General features: G+C 49.6%; 1 protein-coding gene across 3 annotated transcripts in view; it reads left to right on the plus strand.

The window, feature by feature from the left end:
• Window positions 1–18,400, plus strand: part of RPS6KA2 (ribosomal protein S6 kinase A2) — a 338,356-nt gene that overhangs the window by 177,697 nt on the left and 142,259 nt on the right. Inside the window, exon 1 of one of the 3 annotated variants that reach the window (XM_065888702.1) lies at window positions 2,608–2,706. The exons of the other annotated variants lie outside the window; for them this stretch is intronic. Coding sequence (XP_065744774.1) covers window positions 2,608–2,706 — 99 coding nt within the window. Of the gene's footprint in view, window positions 1–2,607; window positions 2,707–18,400 lie in introns of those variants that run through there. 3 annotated transcript variants of the gene reach the window in all.

Genomic DNA, 18,400 nt, shown 5'->3' on the forward strand with positions numbered 1-18,400 from the left:
GGATCATTTGGACCCAAGTTAAAGTGGGCCCTGATACCTACCCCAGATTTGGTGGTCTGGAGGGTTTGGTGGTAAATGATTGCCAGAGACTTTGATATACCTCTGCTTTACTGGCAGAAAGGCAAACAGACTTGTTCTAGCAGTGAAATGAATTTCTCAGTTGAAATATGGAAGCTGCTTTTTCTTTTCTTTTGAGATGTCCAAGTTCAGTAGAGCCATTTTGTAGCACTCAGCTGTGAGGGATCGTGGATGTCCCATAAGACCCTGCCTTCCCAGTCCTGTTACACCAGGTCAAAATGCTCTTTAAAAAAAAAAAAAAAAAAAAATTTATTTACTTATTTGGCTGCACCAGGTCTTCGTTGCAGCATATGGGCTCTTAGTTGCGGCATGCGGGATCTAGTTCCCTGAACAGGGATCAAACCCAGGCCCCCTGCATTGGGAGTGTGGAGTCTTAACCACTGGACCACCAGGGAAGTCTCAAAATGCTCTTGTTGGTAAAACGCAAGCCTGCCCCAAGGCTATGGCTCTGAGCAGGGTGCCCCTGAGCTAGCATCATTGACAAACCATACTCCTGTCTCTTGACTAGTTGTACCATCTACTCACAGCCGGCTTCTTCCTCATTCTTGGAGCAGGTGACCAGCCCGATGTCTGATGTCCGTCAGCTGCTGTCTTTTCCAGAGAAGCAACGTGGCACAGCCCTGGCGTGTCTTTGTTTGCTTAGAGCTGGGATACCTGAGTGGTGGTGGCGGGAGACCCAGGGTGGTAAGAAGCTCATTCCCGGCGTAGGGATAATGGCCCTCCAGCAGAAGAATCCTTGCGGGAAGCAGGAACCGGTTTGGGGCATATTTTCATCTTGGGGATGCACAGCGGGAACACAGAACATGCAAGTGTGCTGAAGCTCATCAAGCAAGGAAGTGGCAGTGCCAGCATCGTGATGCCAAACTCTGCTTTTACCACCACTGAACCCCGGGGAGACTATCTGACCTCACCTCTTGACCCAGATGCAGCACGAACTGACCAGTTCTTATCTGGGAGCATCCGCTGCCTTTACACACTTCAGCAAAGATAGCCTGACACAAGTATTAATGCGACCTTTGATTAAGCCAAGGGATGATGTGACATGTAGATTTTTCACAATCTGCCTAGCAACGCGGTGCTTGGCACACAGCAGCGGGTGCAAGAATGCTTCTGGACTTTTCAGGGGCTGGTGGCAGTATGCTAATGAGATTGTTTGGCCCTGTTTTAAACATAAAAATACGTGGACAGTGCACGAGAGGAAAACAAAAGGCTGCACCGAGTCCTAAGCTCACAAATCTGGAACTGCCTACAGCCCTCTGGTGAGCATTTCTAGGAAAAAAAGAAAAACAAAGGGTGTTCCCCTTTAAGGCAAATCCCCTGCAGCCCTGCAGCTGGTTTCTGAGAGCCCTGACTCGGGACACTCTGTGTTTAGGCCCTGATAATCATCCGTTTGGATAATTTTCTATACATGGAGTCGGAGGTCATGGAGAACGGATGTGTCTTTGTTCTCCAAACACTGCCCTGGGAGGCTTCCCCAGCTGGCTGCCGGCGTCCCGGGCTGCGTGGGGATCCTTTCATCACCCGGGCAAGGACTGGCGGACCCCCAGGCCGGGAGCCCGGGCCGCGGGGACGGGCTCAAGAAGAGGGCCGTAGGGGCCAAGGGGCGAGGAGAGGTGCAGAGCGCACATGTGCAGGCTCATGGTGCACCCCTCCACCCTTTTGTTCCAGGTTCTAGAAGTGTTTGCTAATCAGCAATTAAAGTTTTGTACGGCACAGAAGAGCATGATTCCAAAGTCTGTATATGGGTGCTTTAAGGAAAGAAAACATGACACCTCAAGCTAGAAAAAAGCCCAACAGGCCAAGGAAGTAGAACAGAGAGCAAGCGACAGGCGCAGCTGAGCTGCCTCACCGCCCGCCCCGCGCGGCGCGGCAGTCCTCCTCGGGCTCATCAGGCATGCGCCTCCGAGGGCGCTGATTGGCGGAGGGGTGGTGGGCGGGGCAGAGCCGCAGAGAGCGAGTACTTGGAGGCGGGGGTTGGGGTGGAGGGGTGGGGAGGAGAAGTGAGAGCCTGGGGCTGTAGGGCGGTGGGCGCTGATTGGTGGTAGTGGCTGAGAAGGAGGAGGTGGGCGTGGCTGGGCGCGCCGGCGGGCTCTGATTGGCGGTAGTGGCGGGGGCCGGCTCCTCCCTGGGCCTGAGGAGGAGGAGGAGGAGGAGGAGGGGGAGAGGGAGGGGGAGGGAGAGCCTGGGGCGGCGGACTCTGATTGGCGGTAGTGGCGGAGGGCCGGGCGGGGCGGCAGGTGCTGATTGGCAGTAGTGGCTGGGGGCGGGGCGGGGCGGGGCTGCCCGGGGCTGGTCCTCGCAGGCAGGAGGAGGAGGAGGAGGAGGAGGAGGAGGGAGCGCTGGGCCCCCGGCCGCCGTGGCCGGCTCGGCCTGCCCTTTGTGCCCGCAGCCCGCGCCCCGTGCCGATGGCCGCTGCGCCGGGCTTCCCGACCGCTCGCGCCCGCAGACGGACCTAACCCCGCGCGCCTGGGATGCGCCGGGGATGCGCGTCCTCCGGCCCTGCGGCTCCTCGCGGCTGGGCGCCGGGCGATGGAGCTGAGCATGAAGAAGTTCACCGTGCGCAGGTTCTTCTCCGTGTACCTGCGCAAGAAGTCGCGCTCCAAGAGCTCCAGTCTTAGCCGACTCGAGGTAAATGCCCTAGCCTCTGAGCGCGCAGGTACCCAGGTCCCCGCCGCGCCCTGGAGGATGCTGCGGGTCTTGGGGCCATCCATCCCGAGCCCTTTCCTATTGTCACATGCACGGTCACCCTGAGATCCATGTCAGGGAGTTAAAGTTGAAAGCTGGTCCGGTTTTCCTAAAACCGAACGTTATTGTTGGGACTTACTGATAACTGGACCGGTCCTCGGGTCCTCAACAGGGACTAAACTTTGCCCCCATTGAATTTCTAACTAATTTTGTTACACGCTCTGCGCAGGGTTTGGGGTAGTCACCCTGGGTGCCCACAGGGGTGCTCCGGGTGGGGAGGGCTTTTCAGCCCGTGTCGTTCGCTGTGGCACCTCAGAAGTCCCAAGTACAGAACCTGCCTAGCCCCACCCTAGGCTGGTGTTGATCGGGTTTATTTTGCCTTTTGACCCAGAGCCACACAAATACTACCATGTAGTGTAGATTGTTCGTGTATTTGAAATCAGTGTAGAATTGACAAAAAGGGATTTTTTCTTTTTTTAAAAAAGGCAGCAACACAATTTACTTGGACCAGCCTGAAACGGTGCTCAGTAGTAAAGTGCCCGAGGCAGTATCTCTGCAGCTCGGGGTTTGATGTAGATTCGTCCCGAAAGCCGGAGGACCCTGAAAATAGTGTCCTTTCCTCGGGTCCTGCATCATGTCATGTTCAGGTTTCCAAGTCATCTGTGGACGGCTCTCTAATGTGTTTTGTATTTCAACAATCACATCTTATTCTCTTCATCCCAGTGTCCAGAGTACATGGTTGAATCTATAGATGACCTAACTGTGAAGCATGTTTAAGTAAAAAAAAAGAAAAAGACATTGTGGGGTTTGGGGGGAGGGGTGGGAGGTGATGACACAGCCTAGAGATTTCTTTTGACATTGCTCTCGCCTGTGCCACAAGGCTGGCACCTATGGAGGTTTTGATGTGTTCTTTTCTAACGAAGTCAAATCAATTGGAACAATGTCACATTTTTCATCTTGAGTTTCTTTGTCCTGGCTGCCATGATATTAGATACAGGCATGGGTTCTGCAACAATTAAGAGGGCTTTAGGGAAAGCTCAGGAATAGACATGAAAGCAACAGGGAATTACTTGTTTTAAAAGTTTCTGTTATGATATCACTAAATCAGAATTTTAAGAACTAGGTTAGGTTTCTGAGGGTAAAACATATCTTTCAAACAAATACAACTATTCATTAAATTGTGGAGGAGGGCTTGCTTTAAACCTCAGGCTGACAGAGATGAAGCATAAGTTCATTGAGATAAGTCATTTTCCTGGGTCTCAGGCACTCAAAAAACGAAAGTGGACAAGAATAGAAACTCAGGAGAGTATTCACCTCTGTACCTAGTATGTCTTTATTCTTGGGAATGCCAAGTTTATTATTCAGCGCCTGTCTCCTTCCATTTATTGTCCTTGTCAAGGCGAGGCAGTAAAGTCCCGGAGTCGTTTAAGAAGAGGGGCATAAACACTGGCAAAGCCGTGGGGTCAGGAGTCCTCTCGGCACGATATACTCACCTCTGGTGTTCTGGTTCGGCAAGGAGAGCCGGGTTGTGGAAGTGCCTCAAAAAAATATATAATAGGAACCAAGTGTTGCTTAGAAACGATGTTGCTTCAATGTGAAAATAAAATTTCTGTATACAAAATAAAACTATAAATAAACCATCAACTATGCAGAAGGTCAAGCCGACGAGGAAGAAATGTAGTCTGTCAGCATGTGGTCAGTGAGCACTTTGTCTGACCCAGGTGCTTGTGGGGGCTGGACAGAAGGTCTGATAAAGATGCCCAGCACTGATAACAGTGCTCTGTTCTTTGCAGATGCTCTCAGCAGCTGCTTGCAGTTGATACTTGTGAAAATCCAGGTAGACATGTGTTACTCTCCTCGTTCTACTGCTAGGGAGGAAAAACCCTGAGAACAAAACCTGAGAATCATGCTGAAAACCGAACAGCTAATTCACTCTGCAAGTGTTTACTGAGAACCTCCTATGTGTGCAGCTCTTTTCTGGGCATTGTAGGTCTGAAAAATAGAAGACGGAGCAGCCCTGGCCTCATGGTGCCTCCACCTAGTGGGGGATCGAATCAGTGACTGACTGACCAGTGCTTCAGTCCAGTAAATTCCATGTTCCTGCCCGGCTACCTTCCATCATTTCCCAAAGAAGCCTGTCTATTCGTTTGTATAGTCAGAGCAGATTATAGACCAAGAGGCACTCACCAAAAATTGTGAAAATTAGGAGGCAGGTTTGTCAATAATTTGAGGTTGAGAAGTAGGACATATAAAGTACTTAACAGGGATATGTATGTAGTCCTCTGTTTGGACTAATGAAAAAGATAACTCGTTTTGTAAAAAGAATCGTGGTTATTTTTAAACTCTTTGTGTGAAATTTATATTTTAAAATATACACAGAGACTTTGAAAATTTTTGTTTACTTTCAAAATCTAGTGACATTAACAGGAAAGTAACAGTACGTACTTTAAGGTTGAAACAGTATCATCTTTGTCAAAAAGGCTTTTAGGGAGAGGCTTAGTGTTTCACACTTGCTTTTAAATTTGACTTGACTCTCTGATCTAGAACTCAGCATTTGGTCAACTCAAACCATCAGAGAAGCCAGGTTGTTTGATCAGATTTGGAATCGGTTTATGAATTACAGCTTAGATGTTTTTACAGTGTACCAGCATTGCAGCAGCTGAGACGGCTAGATCTTGGACTCTGACAAGGATGATTTTGGGGGTTTCTAAAGGCAACTTGGATGTCTTGCACAGATTTCTTTGCGCATGGCCTAGAATGGTTTCAGGGCTCAGCGTCTGCCAGACCCTCACCCCCGAGAAAGCTCTGATATCAGGTCCTTGACAACATTGCCTGAGAGCCATAGTACCTCTAGAAGGTGTAACCATTGCTTCATCTAACTGTCCATTTCATAGATGAGAAAATGGGGCCCAGGGAAGCAAAATGACTTGCTATGCTCCTAAAATGTTTGACAGGGAGTTCTTTACTATAAGAGCATGTACCGTTTATTATTAATTTTAGCCATTTCAGGTTGCGTGGTTGTTGGAGTTTACCAAGTATTAGATGACGCATGAATGACGGCTGTTCCAAGTTTTAAAAGGAAACGACTCTAGGGGATATTTTGGAATGTGCTTCGTAACCTAAAGTTATTCTAGAAAACCTTTTCTGGAAGTTAGAAAGTTCCAGGTGAATTTGGGCTTTGCATCAGATTTACTAAAATTGGATTCTCACTTTTACCTCTCACAGCAGGGCAGTTCCTTAAGCTCCCTGAGCCTCATTTTTCTCCACTGTGAAATGGGGATGGTAGTAGTTCCTGCCTCTTGGGGTTAGTATGAGGGGTATGAGCCAACATATGTAAAGGCTTAATGCGGAGTCTGGGTGATAAAATCAATAATCAATCATTGTTACCTATGGATATTGATAAAATATTTCCCGGGTTCATTGATATTTTTCATGTTGCTCAGTGTCTGCTGGTTCTGTCTGAAGCTGAGGTTGCCCCTACGGCCTGCGGAGCCCATGGCTTGTGCTGTCTCCCAGCCTGGTAATTAATTAATCGTTGAGGCGCCCTTGCTGAGTGCCTTGGGGAAGAATAGGCAGAGATCAATCCTCCCAGGCTGGATTCCAGCCTGTTTCATTCGATAGGACTGGCCCCATTTGCTAAGATGACAGCCCCAGTCCGTCATCTGGCTGGGATGGTGACAGTCCTTTTCCTTATCTTGCCTGTCACCCTGGGATCCGAGAATGCATTACAGCGCAGGTCCTGGAGCCGCGGCACCCAGAGCTCAGGTTGCTTCTAGAGTCAGGACCTGCCCCAGCGTCAACGTCCGGACTTCGCAGAGCTTTGGGAAGGAAGCCTGCCTACTCATCCTTCAGTAGCCCAGGAAAACCTCCAAAGTGTGAGCCAACTCCAAAGCCTAGCCTTGGGGCTGGGGAAGGTTGAGAGAGGTTGGCCAGGAAAGGCTTGGGAGGAAATATTGGGTTTCAGTTAGTGAAAAGTGATATTGTTTACTCGGGGTAAGATTTATCTACCAATCTGCTAAACGTATCAAGACTCAGTGTGGGTTCATTTATCTACCAATCTGCTAAACGTATCAATACTCAGTGTCGGTTCATTTAGGGAATACTTATTTTGCTTGAGGTTATCACCAAAGACGGGAAGTTGGTTCTCTTTGTTTACCTATCATTTCATCTGGTTTTGACATTTTTACTGAAAGACAGCTGGGGGTGAGTGAGAAGGACAAAAGATAAGTCCTCTCTCTGGGGTATTGATAGTGGTAAACTGTTGAGTGGAGAAGAATTGCATTTATTTATTAGCTCAATTATCTACATACTCAGACTTTTTAGTGTATACCGTGTGCGTTGTGCAAAGCAGTTGAGATATAAAGGTCTGATCCCTGCCCTTAGTGAACTTAACATCTAGTGAGAGAGAGAGCCAAACACGTAAATGGAAGCCCGCTGTGTAGGGTGTAAGTCCTGTGAAATGATTGGCATCATTGGAGTTCAATGGTCGGATTACATGAATTGTCAATCTGTTCCGATTTCCAACGCTCACAGATAATCAAGCATTATCTATGTGCACATGTGCACACATGAGTATATTTTAATTGTTTACCCCTTTTTAAAGGAAGCATGGTATCCTAATAAATTAAATGTTAAGGGACTCTTAGTAAATAGAGCCGTGTTGGCTCCGGTCATGAAAAAAAGGAAAAGAAAGAAAACTTCCTGGAAAGTTAAACATTCGAGCTTATTCTTGGTCCTTCACTGGTAAACTCTTCTTGATATTGGGAGGTTTCCAGGAAAACCATTTCTAATTAAAAATAATTTACAGGTAATTTCAATAAATGCACCCAAAGAAATTCTGTGTTCATCCTGATTTTGCTGGGCTTTTGGATAGCAATAACAACACCAAAAAGTCAGAGAAGACCACAAGAAATAGTCCATTTTAGTGAATACTCAACTTGCTTATTGTTTTGCCTATTTATGCTTTGTTCCGTTTTGAAGACACTAGACTTAATTCCTTATTTGTGGTCTGCCTTATCTTTGCAATTTCATTACATACTTTTCTCTCCTTAACATCCAAGAAAACTCCCCAAAGTACTGTTTCTTATTTAAAAATATGTGAAAAGACAACCCAAAATATTACTTCACCCCCCTTTTTTTTTTTTTTGCGGTACGCGGGCCTCTCACCGCTGTGGCCTCTCCCGTTGCGGAGCACAGGCTCCGGACGCGCAGGCTCAGCGGCCATGGCTCACAGGCCCAGCCGCTCCGCGGCATGTGGGATCTTCCTGGACCGGGGCACGAACCCGTGTCCCCTGCATCGGCAGGCGGACTCCCAACAACTGCACCACCAGGGAAGCCCACACTTCACCCCTTTTTTAAAAAATTTATTTTATTCAAGTCTAGTTGATTTACACTGTTGTGTTAATTTCTGCTGTACAGCAAAGTGATTCAGTTATACACATATATACATTCTTTTTCATGTTCTTTTCCATTATGGTTTATCCCGGGATATTGAATATAGTTCCCTGTGCTCTACAGTTGGACTTCGTTGTTTATCCATTCTATATATAATCGTTTGCATCTGCTAATCCCAAACTCCCAATCCATCCCTCCCTCACCCCTTCCCCCTTGGCAACCACAAGTCTGTTCTCTCTGTCTGTGAGTCTGTTTCATAGATTCACCCTTTTTTCTCTCCACCTCTTTGACCTATTCATTCTGAGACTCTTCCACCACACATCCCGATGCAGCAAAGACTCTTCATGTATATTTTTCATGCATTCCGAAGTACAAGAATAAACTGAAATCACACTAAGTGAAAACTGGAATATCTGATGTCCACATCATCTGACTTGCTGCTTACCCAGGATTTCGCTCTGTTTCTTGCATGCTGGGTGGGCGATTTCCTAGATGTGTCAAGTTTATAAGTGGGTAGGAGGCGTCGGAACCCTGAGGCAGGGAGAGAGCAGGGGCTTGGGCAGCAGGTGAAGAGCGAGCCTTGTGAGCCGGGGATTAGTCAGTGCAGGGCTCCAGTGGGGAGCGCTCCTTCCAAATGTGGGGAGACTGGGGGTGAGCTTGTTCTGTATGAAATCCAGTTGGTAACCAGCAGTTTAGCCAGAAATGCTCTTCATCTTTGGTCCAAGCTTCTGGGCTTGTTAAGTAAGTAAAGCCGGTGCAGCACTAAAAGCATTCTCTAGAATGCTCTGCCTTTATTTCCGATGGCGCTGGGCTCTGTTGTGTTGTATTTTTCCCCCAGCGTCATATGTTTGCTGATACATTTTCACTGGTAAAAGCTATTAAATTAAACTCAAGTAGGAATTATCAACAAATAGTCTGTTAAGCTACAGTGTGATTTAATCAAGCAAATGGCTCAGACACAAATGTATTCGGTATAAAATATTGTTCATCGTGTCTGATTTGCAGCTGTGTAGGAAGCCTTTCCTGCTGGTGAGCTGGCTAGGGAGACGTAATGGCGGTGCAGCTATACTTAAACCTGGGAACCTGCCCCCCGGGCTATGGGGGTGACTGCAGTGGCCGCATCACTGTGGTTGGCACCAAGTGGGCAAGAGCCAGTGTTTGCAACCACCGAGATGCGCACTGACGAAGCTCTCCTCCCTCAAACTTTAGCCCGGCTCTCCGGCCCCTCTTTTCACCTCGGCCGGACCTTGGGCTTCTGTGTCATCCTTGCTGGGCTTGCAAAACCCGGTTTAGCAAGAATTCTGCTGAGTTGATTTAGAGAGCACCCCGATCCATCCTCGGCCTTTGATCACCCTCTATATCTGGTCCAGTTCCCCATCCCCACATCCGCAGGTGAGATGAGATGACCCTGACCTGCCTTCAGCTCAGTTTAGAAGGAGCTGCCCTACCCCACCGCCCTGCTCCTGCCCCTTGCTGCAGATCCCCACATGTCCTTCTTGTGTGGGGTCCGAGCTCCATCTCTTACCCCTGCGGCAAGCCCCACTGCAGTGGTCCCTTGAATAAAGTCTTCCTCACCATCTTTAACAAGTGCCAGAATAATTTTTCTCGAGCAGTACCTATTATTAGTAGTAATTTGCATGTGTTCCTTGAGATCTCTTAACGGGGGTCCCAGGAACACCACTGATCAGAGAGCCCTACTTGATTCCAACCAGCAAACACTCAGCAGCCTATCCTTCTCCACGAGCTTTGGTTTGCAAAGGTCCCTAGGGTCTGCAGGCCGCCCTCCCGCTAAGAGCCCCAAGATTCTGTCCCCGTGGGCCAGGCAGGTGCTTTCCCCCTCGCCCTGCATTGGGCCCCCTTCCCCGGCCCAGGGCTCCCACGCTCCCTCCACTGGATGTGCCCGGACCTACTGTTCTCCTGGCCCTGGGCGCTTCCTTCTTCTGCTGTCAGCCCCACCAGGCCACTTCATGCTTTTGAGCTTCTGTCTCCTCAGCTGCAAAACAGGGATTGCCCCATGATAATGCTGTGTCCTCAGGTTATTAAATGCTTAGAAGGTGAAATGCGCCTGGAAGAGTTCGCCCTTGGCATTCTGTGATGTCACACAAATAAGCTGGCTTTGATTGGACCCCGTCTGGAAGGGGGTTTGCACTACATTATGGGGAAAGAAGGCTTTTCCTCGTCTGCCAGCCTCCTCGCCCTCACGCTTCTGAGGACTCATCTGTTTCAAGTTAGTACTGTCACCACGGAGCCAGCTTTTCTAGGTTGTAGCTACGCTGAGCTTCCTGGGAGTGACGCTCTTATCCATGTTGCTGCCACTTTAAACATAATTCATGGAAGCAGCAGCTCTTGTAAAGCAGAGAGGTTCATCCTGTTCCTGGTGTCAGCCCTGTAGCCAGGGGCTGAGGAACTGGTAGAAATGATCTGACTTCTTAGGGAGAAGAACTGCTTTTTCTTTTGGCTAGTCTACTCTCCTATGTTAAATTAATGATTCAAAGACAGAAATCTGAGGAGTGTTTACTTTGTTGGCCTGCGTGTTTCCTCCTGTTGCCCAAGAAAAGAAGGTTCTGAATAAGACTGAAAAGCTCTGAAAAATCTGCCTCACACGCTTGGGTGATTTGTGTGCCGTATCATCAGTCTTGGGATTTTCGGGTGGATATTAGCCAGACCTGGAGTCCGGGACCTCTTTGACGTGTCTGTGTAGTCAACGTAAGCCGTGACATTCTTTGAGTCAGGACACCCAGGCCACACCAGGCTGCCCGAGGTGGCTTTTACTCCTTAAAACGTGCGGTCAGATCTTTAAGGAAAAGGGATGGAGGGATTTACTTTGAAAGACTCTCTTTTGGAATGCCTACGGTGGAAATGCTCTAGTGACTACCTAGGAAATCGCTCATTCAGGTCCCAATTGTAACACTTTTGGCCCAGGATAATTGCAAACTTTCCACGACTAAGGAAAGTTAGTTATATTATCTAATATAATATTAGATTAGATATAATATTAACCTCCAAATATATATTTAACATGCAAAATATAGTGTGGACAATCAAAATATAGTGTGGAATTTCTAAGAATGAAAAATTAAGAAAACTTCTTATTCTGAAAAGTGAGTAGAACGCAGATCGGAGAAGGTGCTCTGGAGAGCCTTGACGGGAGGGAGGCTGGGGGTGCAGGTGGGGAGGGCAGCGGCAGAGATGAGCTGCAAGAGCTGGGCGGCTGGGCGGGCTCTGTGTACCCCGAGACCCCCAAGCTGAGCGTGCAAGGGGGCCACAGGGGACAGACACTCTTGCCTCTTGACTTGCTACAGTGACTCTGTTTGGTTGACTTTGAAGATAAAGTAAAGAAAAAACAACCAGAAAAACCAGAAAGGAGCACTTCCTTTTAGAGCACCTTCGGCTTCTTGCATCCTGCTTAGTTTGTAATCAGCTTAGGGAACAGGGCAGACGGGCTGCTGGAACAAGGTAGCGATTACTGCTCCCTGCCTTCGCCCCAGAGAACCCCAAGAAGCAGCGTGAGGTTGGGTGTGACTTTTGTATTTCTAGACCTCAGCAAAAAAGAGAAGGCGTGAATTTTTTTATATATATACTTATATTCTTAATAGGATTCCCCTTCTTCATTCTCTCTCTTTTTTAAAAAAAATAAACTTATTTATATATTTATTTACTTTTTGGCTGCGTTGGGTCTTCGTTGCTGCGCGTGGGCTTTCTCTAGTTGCACTGAGCGGGGGCTACTCTTCGTTGCGGTGCGCAGGCTTCTCGTTGCGGTGGCTTCTCTTGCTGCAGAGCACAGGCTCTAGGTGCGCGGGCTTCAGTAGTTGTGGCACATGAGCTCAGTAGTTGTGGCTCGCGGGCTCAGTAGTTGCGGCATGTGGGCTTCAGTAGTTGTGGCTTGTGGGCTCTAGAGCACAGGCCCAGTAGTTGTGGCACACGGGCTCAGTAGTTGCGACACATGGGCCTCAGTAATTGTGGCTTGTGGGCCCTAGAGCGCAGGCTCAGTAATTGTGGTGCATAGGCTTAGTTGCTCCACGGCACGTGGGATCTTCCCGGACCAGGGCTCGAACCCGTGTCCTCTGCTTGAGCGGGCAGATTCTTAACCACTGCACCACCAGGGAAACCCCCGAAGGCATGAATTTTGATGTGTGAGTCAGTTAAGACTTTGCAGAATCCACCCCGACAGAGATGTGAATAAAAATGCTGAACCTGGTCAGAAGATGCTGAAACCCATCTGTGAAGGGTCGGCGTGCAGGACAGCTGGGGCACTTAGAGCCCCGTCTTACGCCTCCATCAGCGTGTCCCACTTTCTTCTTTGACTTGTTGTTGAGGTCGTCACAGTGGAACTCCAGCAGTGGGTGTAAGGAAGTGGGACTGATTTGTCAGAATGAACCGGCTGTAGTCGTTGTGTATGTGCACGAGGATGGGGTTTATGCTCAGCGGGGTGACGGACGTTTGCCAATGCCTCCACTTCCCACCCAGCTGAGTGAGCTCGCAGAGCCCCTGTCCCCCTCCGTGAGACCCCTCCTTCCCTCCACCCAGCCTGTTCCATCTGCGGCCGCCCCTCCATGCCCTCCCTCCTGTGACTCCTGCCACTCAGGCACATGGCAGCCCACACCCATCCACCTGCTTCCATTCCCAGCCTCCCCCTTGGCTCTGAGCTGACCCGTGGCTTAGATTCAGGGCCATCGCTTTCTTCCGAAGATTCTGGCCTGCGGCACTTGGATTTGGACGGGGGAGATCTGTGGGAATTGGGGAGGAGTAGTCATTGCCGTGTGGCCCAGGGTGGCGTGGAGCCCGCTGCCGGAGTCGGGGCCCGCCAGGGCGGTTCGTGTTCATCACACCCCATCTCCAGAGGAGGGTGCTGGGCAGAGAAGCCACTAGAAGAGTTCCTCCCGGGGGCTTGGGCTCTGTCATCCGTTTCCGTCAAGTTCTGGGTTTAAGGAAGTTCACTGAATCACAGACCATCCCGCGGGGCCAGGCCGGGCCCGGGAGCTGCGTGCTGCCTCCGCTGTTGGGGAGATACCCCTGTCCTCTCTGAGGGCATCCTCCGTGTGGACACCGCCCGCACCTCTGCGCGAGCTCCGAGCCTCGCCTCGTTGCTGTGCGTGAATTTGCACGAAACCTTCTTTAGCCAGCTTGTGGCTGGTCTGGGACACATCAGGCTCGGCTCCGGTGGCTCTGTGTCCAGGGACAGCTGTGGGTGGCTGTGGGTGCCCTGCTGTGTCCCGCGCGCGTGTTCTCTGTGGTGCGCGCCTTCTGGGTCAACGCGTGAGAAGTCTGTGGAGGTCTTTTCGGAACTTCCGTCTTAGGTATTAACTCAACATTCACCGTGTGCCTGGCGATTATCTGTAGGACTTGCGTTTAGAGGGTTAAAAAGTAGAAAGAAATGGCCTTGACCTAAGACTAGTTGTGGCGAACTAAAACCTCTGTAGAAGTGAAGTAACTAAGAAGCCGTTACAAAAGCTCACGCCCGCTTGAGGTAGGCCCACATACGCAGCTCACAAACTGCAAGTCTGCTGTTTGGCATTTAAAATCTTCCATAGAAAGACTGTCTCATCTACATTCACAGTATAGCTGAGAGAGTGTCACCTGCAGGAAAAAGTATGGAAAAACCAAAGAAATCATTTTCCTCACTTAAAAAATTTTCAGTAAAATATCTTCGAAGGGTGAAAACTGTCAACATTTTAAAAGCAAATTCAGAAATTTCAAAATGTTTGAATACTAGCAATTTTTAAAAACTGAAAAACGCTAAAAGTCAAGGGGGCTTTTATTGTAAAAGCCGGTGCTTACAGAGGAATAGAGTTAATTCCAGGAAGATGGCTTTTATGACATCTTGAAGCAATTTCTAGTCAAATTTAAAAGCTTTTGACTTCCTAACGTTGAGTTTTGTGATGCGCGATTTCACTTTAAAGCCTACCAGCCCACGACCGTGCCCTGGAGAGGGAGTGGAGTGCCCTCCTCTCTGGAGGATCCCGGTTCTCTGAAGGATTCCCTCTGTGCGTGGGACCTCGGGCCCCTTCCTCAGGGACACAGCGGCCAGCTGGGCGCCCTCTGCTCCCAGCGCCACACCTGGACTCGCAGCCCACGGAGCACGTGAGCCTGCGCCCCTGTGGGAAGGCCCTAGTGTGCCCCACCTGCGGCCCCCCAAACCCTGTACCTGGCGGGCCGATCGCTGTGCTCCACTCCACCGTCCTGGGCGTGTGGCCCAGGCAGAGGCAAGAGCAGGACAAGGCCGGCCGGCCTCCGGGGTCCCCGGGAGCAGGTGCCCGAAAGCCCAGGGTCCAGTTTGTCTTCCTGGCATCTCTGGCCCCGAGCAGCCCCCAGCCCTGAGAAGGAGCTCCACCCACCCCGTGGGGAGTGTGGCTGAGACGACCCCGCTCAGGAAACAGGGGTGCGTTGCTGGCTGCTGGCTGTGCAGGGCGTTAGCCATTGCCAGTGACGTGCGGTTATTTCTCCTGCCTTGGCTTCACCCCTCACCCTGACCTGCACCACAGCCAGCTAGGTTGTTCCTGCCTGTGACACAAGTGGCCGGTGGGGTCAGAGGAGACCCCACGTTTCTGTCGCTGCTCAGCCACTTAGTACTTGTGTGACTTGGGCAGGTGGCCAGCTAACCCTTCCTGAGGCTCAGTTTCCTCCGCTGAAAATTGGTACAATACCTGCCTGCAGGGATCTAGCCAGGAATAGATGGAATGGCCTGTCCACGGGCCCCGGTGGGCACTTAGTTAAAAACAACAACTCCATGTTTCCCATTACACTGCAATCTGTTTACGACACTCAGCCCTAGCTTCCTGCACCGCTGCTTCTAGTCTGTACACCGGCCTCAGGGACCCGCACGCCGGCCTCAGGGACCCACACGCCGGCCTCAGGGACCCGCACGCCGGCCTCAGGGTCCCGCACGCCGGCCTCAGGGACCCGCACGCCGGCCTCAGGGACCCGCACGCCGGCCTCAGGGTCCCGCACGCCGGCCTCAGGGACCCGCACGCCGGCCTCAGGGTCCCACACACCAGTCTCGGGTCCTGCATACCGGCAGCAGCCAGATGTGCTGCAATCAGGGGGTTTATTAAATACAACATCAGAAGCATTAGTAAAAAATTACAAATGCCACTTAAGGTGAAGGGTTCCAGGCAGAGGCACTCACATCTCAGGACTGGACTTTTTCCTGACTACTAAATCAAACTTCCCTTCCAACCTAGAAAATTAAGGTGCATGCTTTTCACTACAGGCTTGAAATATAAGGAAAGGTTCTGAAAATTTAATACAAATGGACGGCTCCATTTCCTGTGGCTAAGCCTTCTCTCTGAGCCCTGATAACACCAAACTGCTACTTAGTTTTGAAAGGTAATAGAGGAGTGGGACTGGAGGAGAGAGAAGGGGGTGGGAACAGGGAAGGGAAGAGGAGGGGGAGGATGAGTGAGAGAAACAGGGAGAAGCCAGCAGCAGAGGCCATGAGGGAGCAGGGACAGGCGGGACAGATACGGAAAGGGAGATGCATTGAGAAGGAGGGGGACTGGCATTGAGGAGATTTGAGGCGGCCGCTTAGGGAAAAACACCAGAATGTGGGAAGCAGTTACATACAAACTGTAGAGCCTGGCCGCCCTCACCCCCCCCGAGCGTGAGAGCAGCACACGCCTAGCCCTGTAATAGACGGAGGGTCACCTGTGGCCTCCCCGAAGTTGTTTCTGGCTAAATTAGAGTCATAGGGTTAGACACAGTCAAGAGGAAAGGGTCAGCGAGCAGCCAGCAGGGATCCTAGACAGAGCTCCTCACTCTGGTGCCCTTGCCCTGTTTGTAGCTGAGGCACAAGGCGTGGGAGGTTCCAGAACATGAACCTGGGGTGAAGGCTACATTCCTGTAGGGGACCCAGAAGCACGTGAAATCTTCCTTCTAAAGAGGAGCTAGGATTCGGGATTCCGCCAATGCGCTGGTGGGGAGCAGATGGCCGAGGTACCAGAAATACTGGAGTCGCGGATTCCTTGCTTATGCCATACCTGGTGGACACGGCAGGACAGGACCGGGAATCTCCAGGCCCTTCTTGGGGGAACAGCCGAAGACATCCCTCCTGCCGCCCCAAGCCCTCCCTGAGACGAGTGGGCAGAGCCTGGCATCCAGGGCTGGAACAGCAAAGAAAAACTGGAGGAAGAAGCAAACAGGATTTGGAAAGGGACCTTGGACACAAAGTCATAGGCTTCGTGAATTCACAGTGTCTCTCCTGCAGTTAGCAAATGCAGCAGGTACGGAGAGCAAGGTGGCCCTGCTCTCAGAGGATGCTGGTACTTAGGTGACTGGCTGCCCGTGCACAGCCCCCCACCCCCTCTCGAGATCCACGTTTGTGCCTTCCCCCCAGCCCAGTGGGGACATCCCTGGCCCACTGGTGGGGCAAGATGAGTTTTGAAAACGATTTAAAGCTTTATGGAAATGTAGGAAGGTACTGTATTGTCATCCACACAACAGTGGAAAACATTTCTTAGGAGCCCACAGGACTGATTTTAAGAGTTTTTACAATGTCTGTGATGAAGGAATCCAGAATGGCAACTTACAAGGGTTTGTTTCGCTTCCCGAATTCTTCGTGACCAACGTATTCTATGAGTGTCACTCTTTTACAGTCTTATGTCAGCATCAGCAACTCACCTTTGTGTTTGAAAAGACGTGGTTATCCGTAATTACCGTTCAGGTGCATTCCATGTTTCCAAGACACACATCTGCCACTGAAGTAGTGACAGATACTCTCACCCCCAGAGCTCTTCCTTCTGGGAGAAAAAAAGTAGAGACAAAATCAGGATTAAAATGACTATTATTTTTCCAGCCAACAGGTCTTTCATGCACTTTATAGGTTTTAAGGTGAAGGGGTCTGAACCATTTGAAAACTAAATAATACAAGTTTTCTTTCTCAGCAAAGACGAGTTTGAAATATTCACTCTGACAACCTGGAGATTAAAATGATCAGCTCTCTATAAATATTTAAGTTTTTATGTACATATGTTTTTAACTACGTGCATGTGTGTGTGTGTACGAGTGCGCACACTGCATGTGGCGTTTTCCTGGCCACGGTGATTAGCTCAGAGTTGAGCGTGCGGTCCAAGACAGTCAAAATGGGATGTAACTTGGGATCTTTGTTCATCGGCTGTGGAGGAACAAGGAGGCGTGGAGCCTGGGAGCTTTCTGAGACCAGGAGCTTACCCAGCCTACAGAGCAGCCAACACAGAGAGGAGAGGAGAGCCAAGAAAACCGTAGAGAAATGAGGTTGGAGCCTTGATCAGCCCATGCCTGAAGTCTTTATTACCTTGGGGCATTTTGGTTACGTGATCGAACCAGTTCCACTTATTGTTTAAGCCAGTTTGATTTGGGTTTTCTCTTATGCAAATAGAATCGTCCCGATACACTTACTATCTAATCAACTCTTTACTAGAACCCTAAAAATGAGTACAATTATATTCTTTTCATAGATGAGGCAACTATATTAAAAGATCAAATAACTTGACTGAGGTCATCCCGATAGTATGTGGGGAATCAAGTATCAAATGTTGGTTCTGTTTGCCTCCAAAGCTTGTGCCTTTAACCACTGTGATATATACTAGACCTAAAATAACACGTTTAGACTAGGTAATTCTGTTCTATTCACACTGGCCAGGAAACTGCTCTCCTGAAGACGTTTTCTGTCTAAAAAAATCACAAGGGGATTTGCTTACAGGTTATACATTGTGTTTAAGGTTTGGACTGCCTTGTAGCAGGTGCCTGGTGTACCTAGGTGCTCAGTTAAAATAAGTGGTGAAGGAGTGAGCGTGTGAATGCTTCCTGGCCCTCTCCCGGGGGACCCGAGAGCTCAGTGGGGCCAGCCCCTCCAGGTCCAGGGTTCCAGATTCCACTAAAACACAGTGCTGTTGTTGCCTTTATAATTACAGAAGAGGCATGTCCCCATCTTCCTTTTTGCTCACCTTTTGTGTCCCGAGGTAAAGGTCCCAGTGAGAGACAGGATGAGGAAAGTACAAGTGAGGCTTGTACTTGTCCGCAGAGGTCGTTACAGCCTGTTGGCATCTCTGCCTGGGGTCTGGGTCCTGCTGATGCATTTGTGTTGTTGGTTCATTTGGATGAAGGGACATATGTGGTATATTTAACGGTTTTGCAAATGTAGAGAGAGCTCTGCCAGATGGCTGTCAGTGAAGAATAGGGATGTGTCATCATAGGATAATAACATACATTATTTGGAAAATATAATAATACCTTTAAATTTATGTTTCAAAACATAGTAGAAAGACTT

This window comes from Phocoena phocoena, chromosome 12, assembly GCF_963924675.1.
Source record: "Phocoena phocoena chromosome 12, mPhoPho1.1, whole genome shotgun sequence".
NCBI classification, from domain to species: domain Eukaryota; kingdom Metazoa; phylum Chordata; class Mammalia; order Artiodactyla; family Phocoenidae; genus Phocoena; species Phocoena phocoena.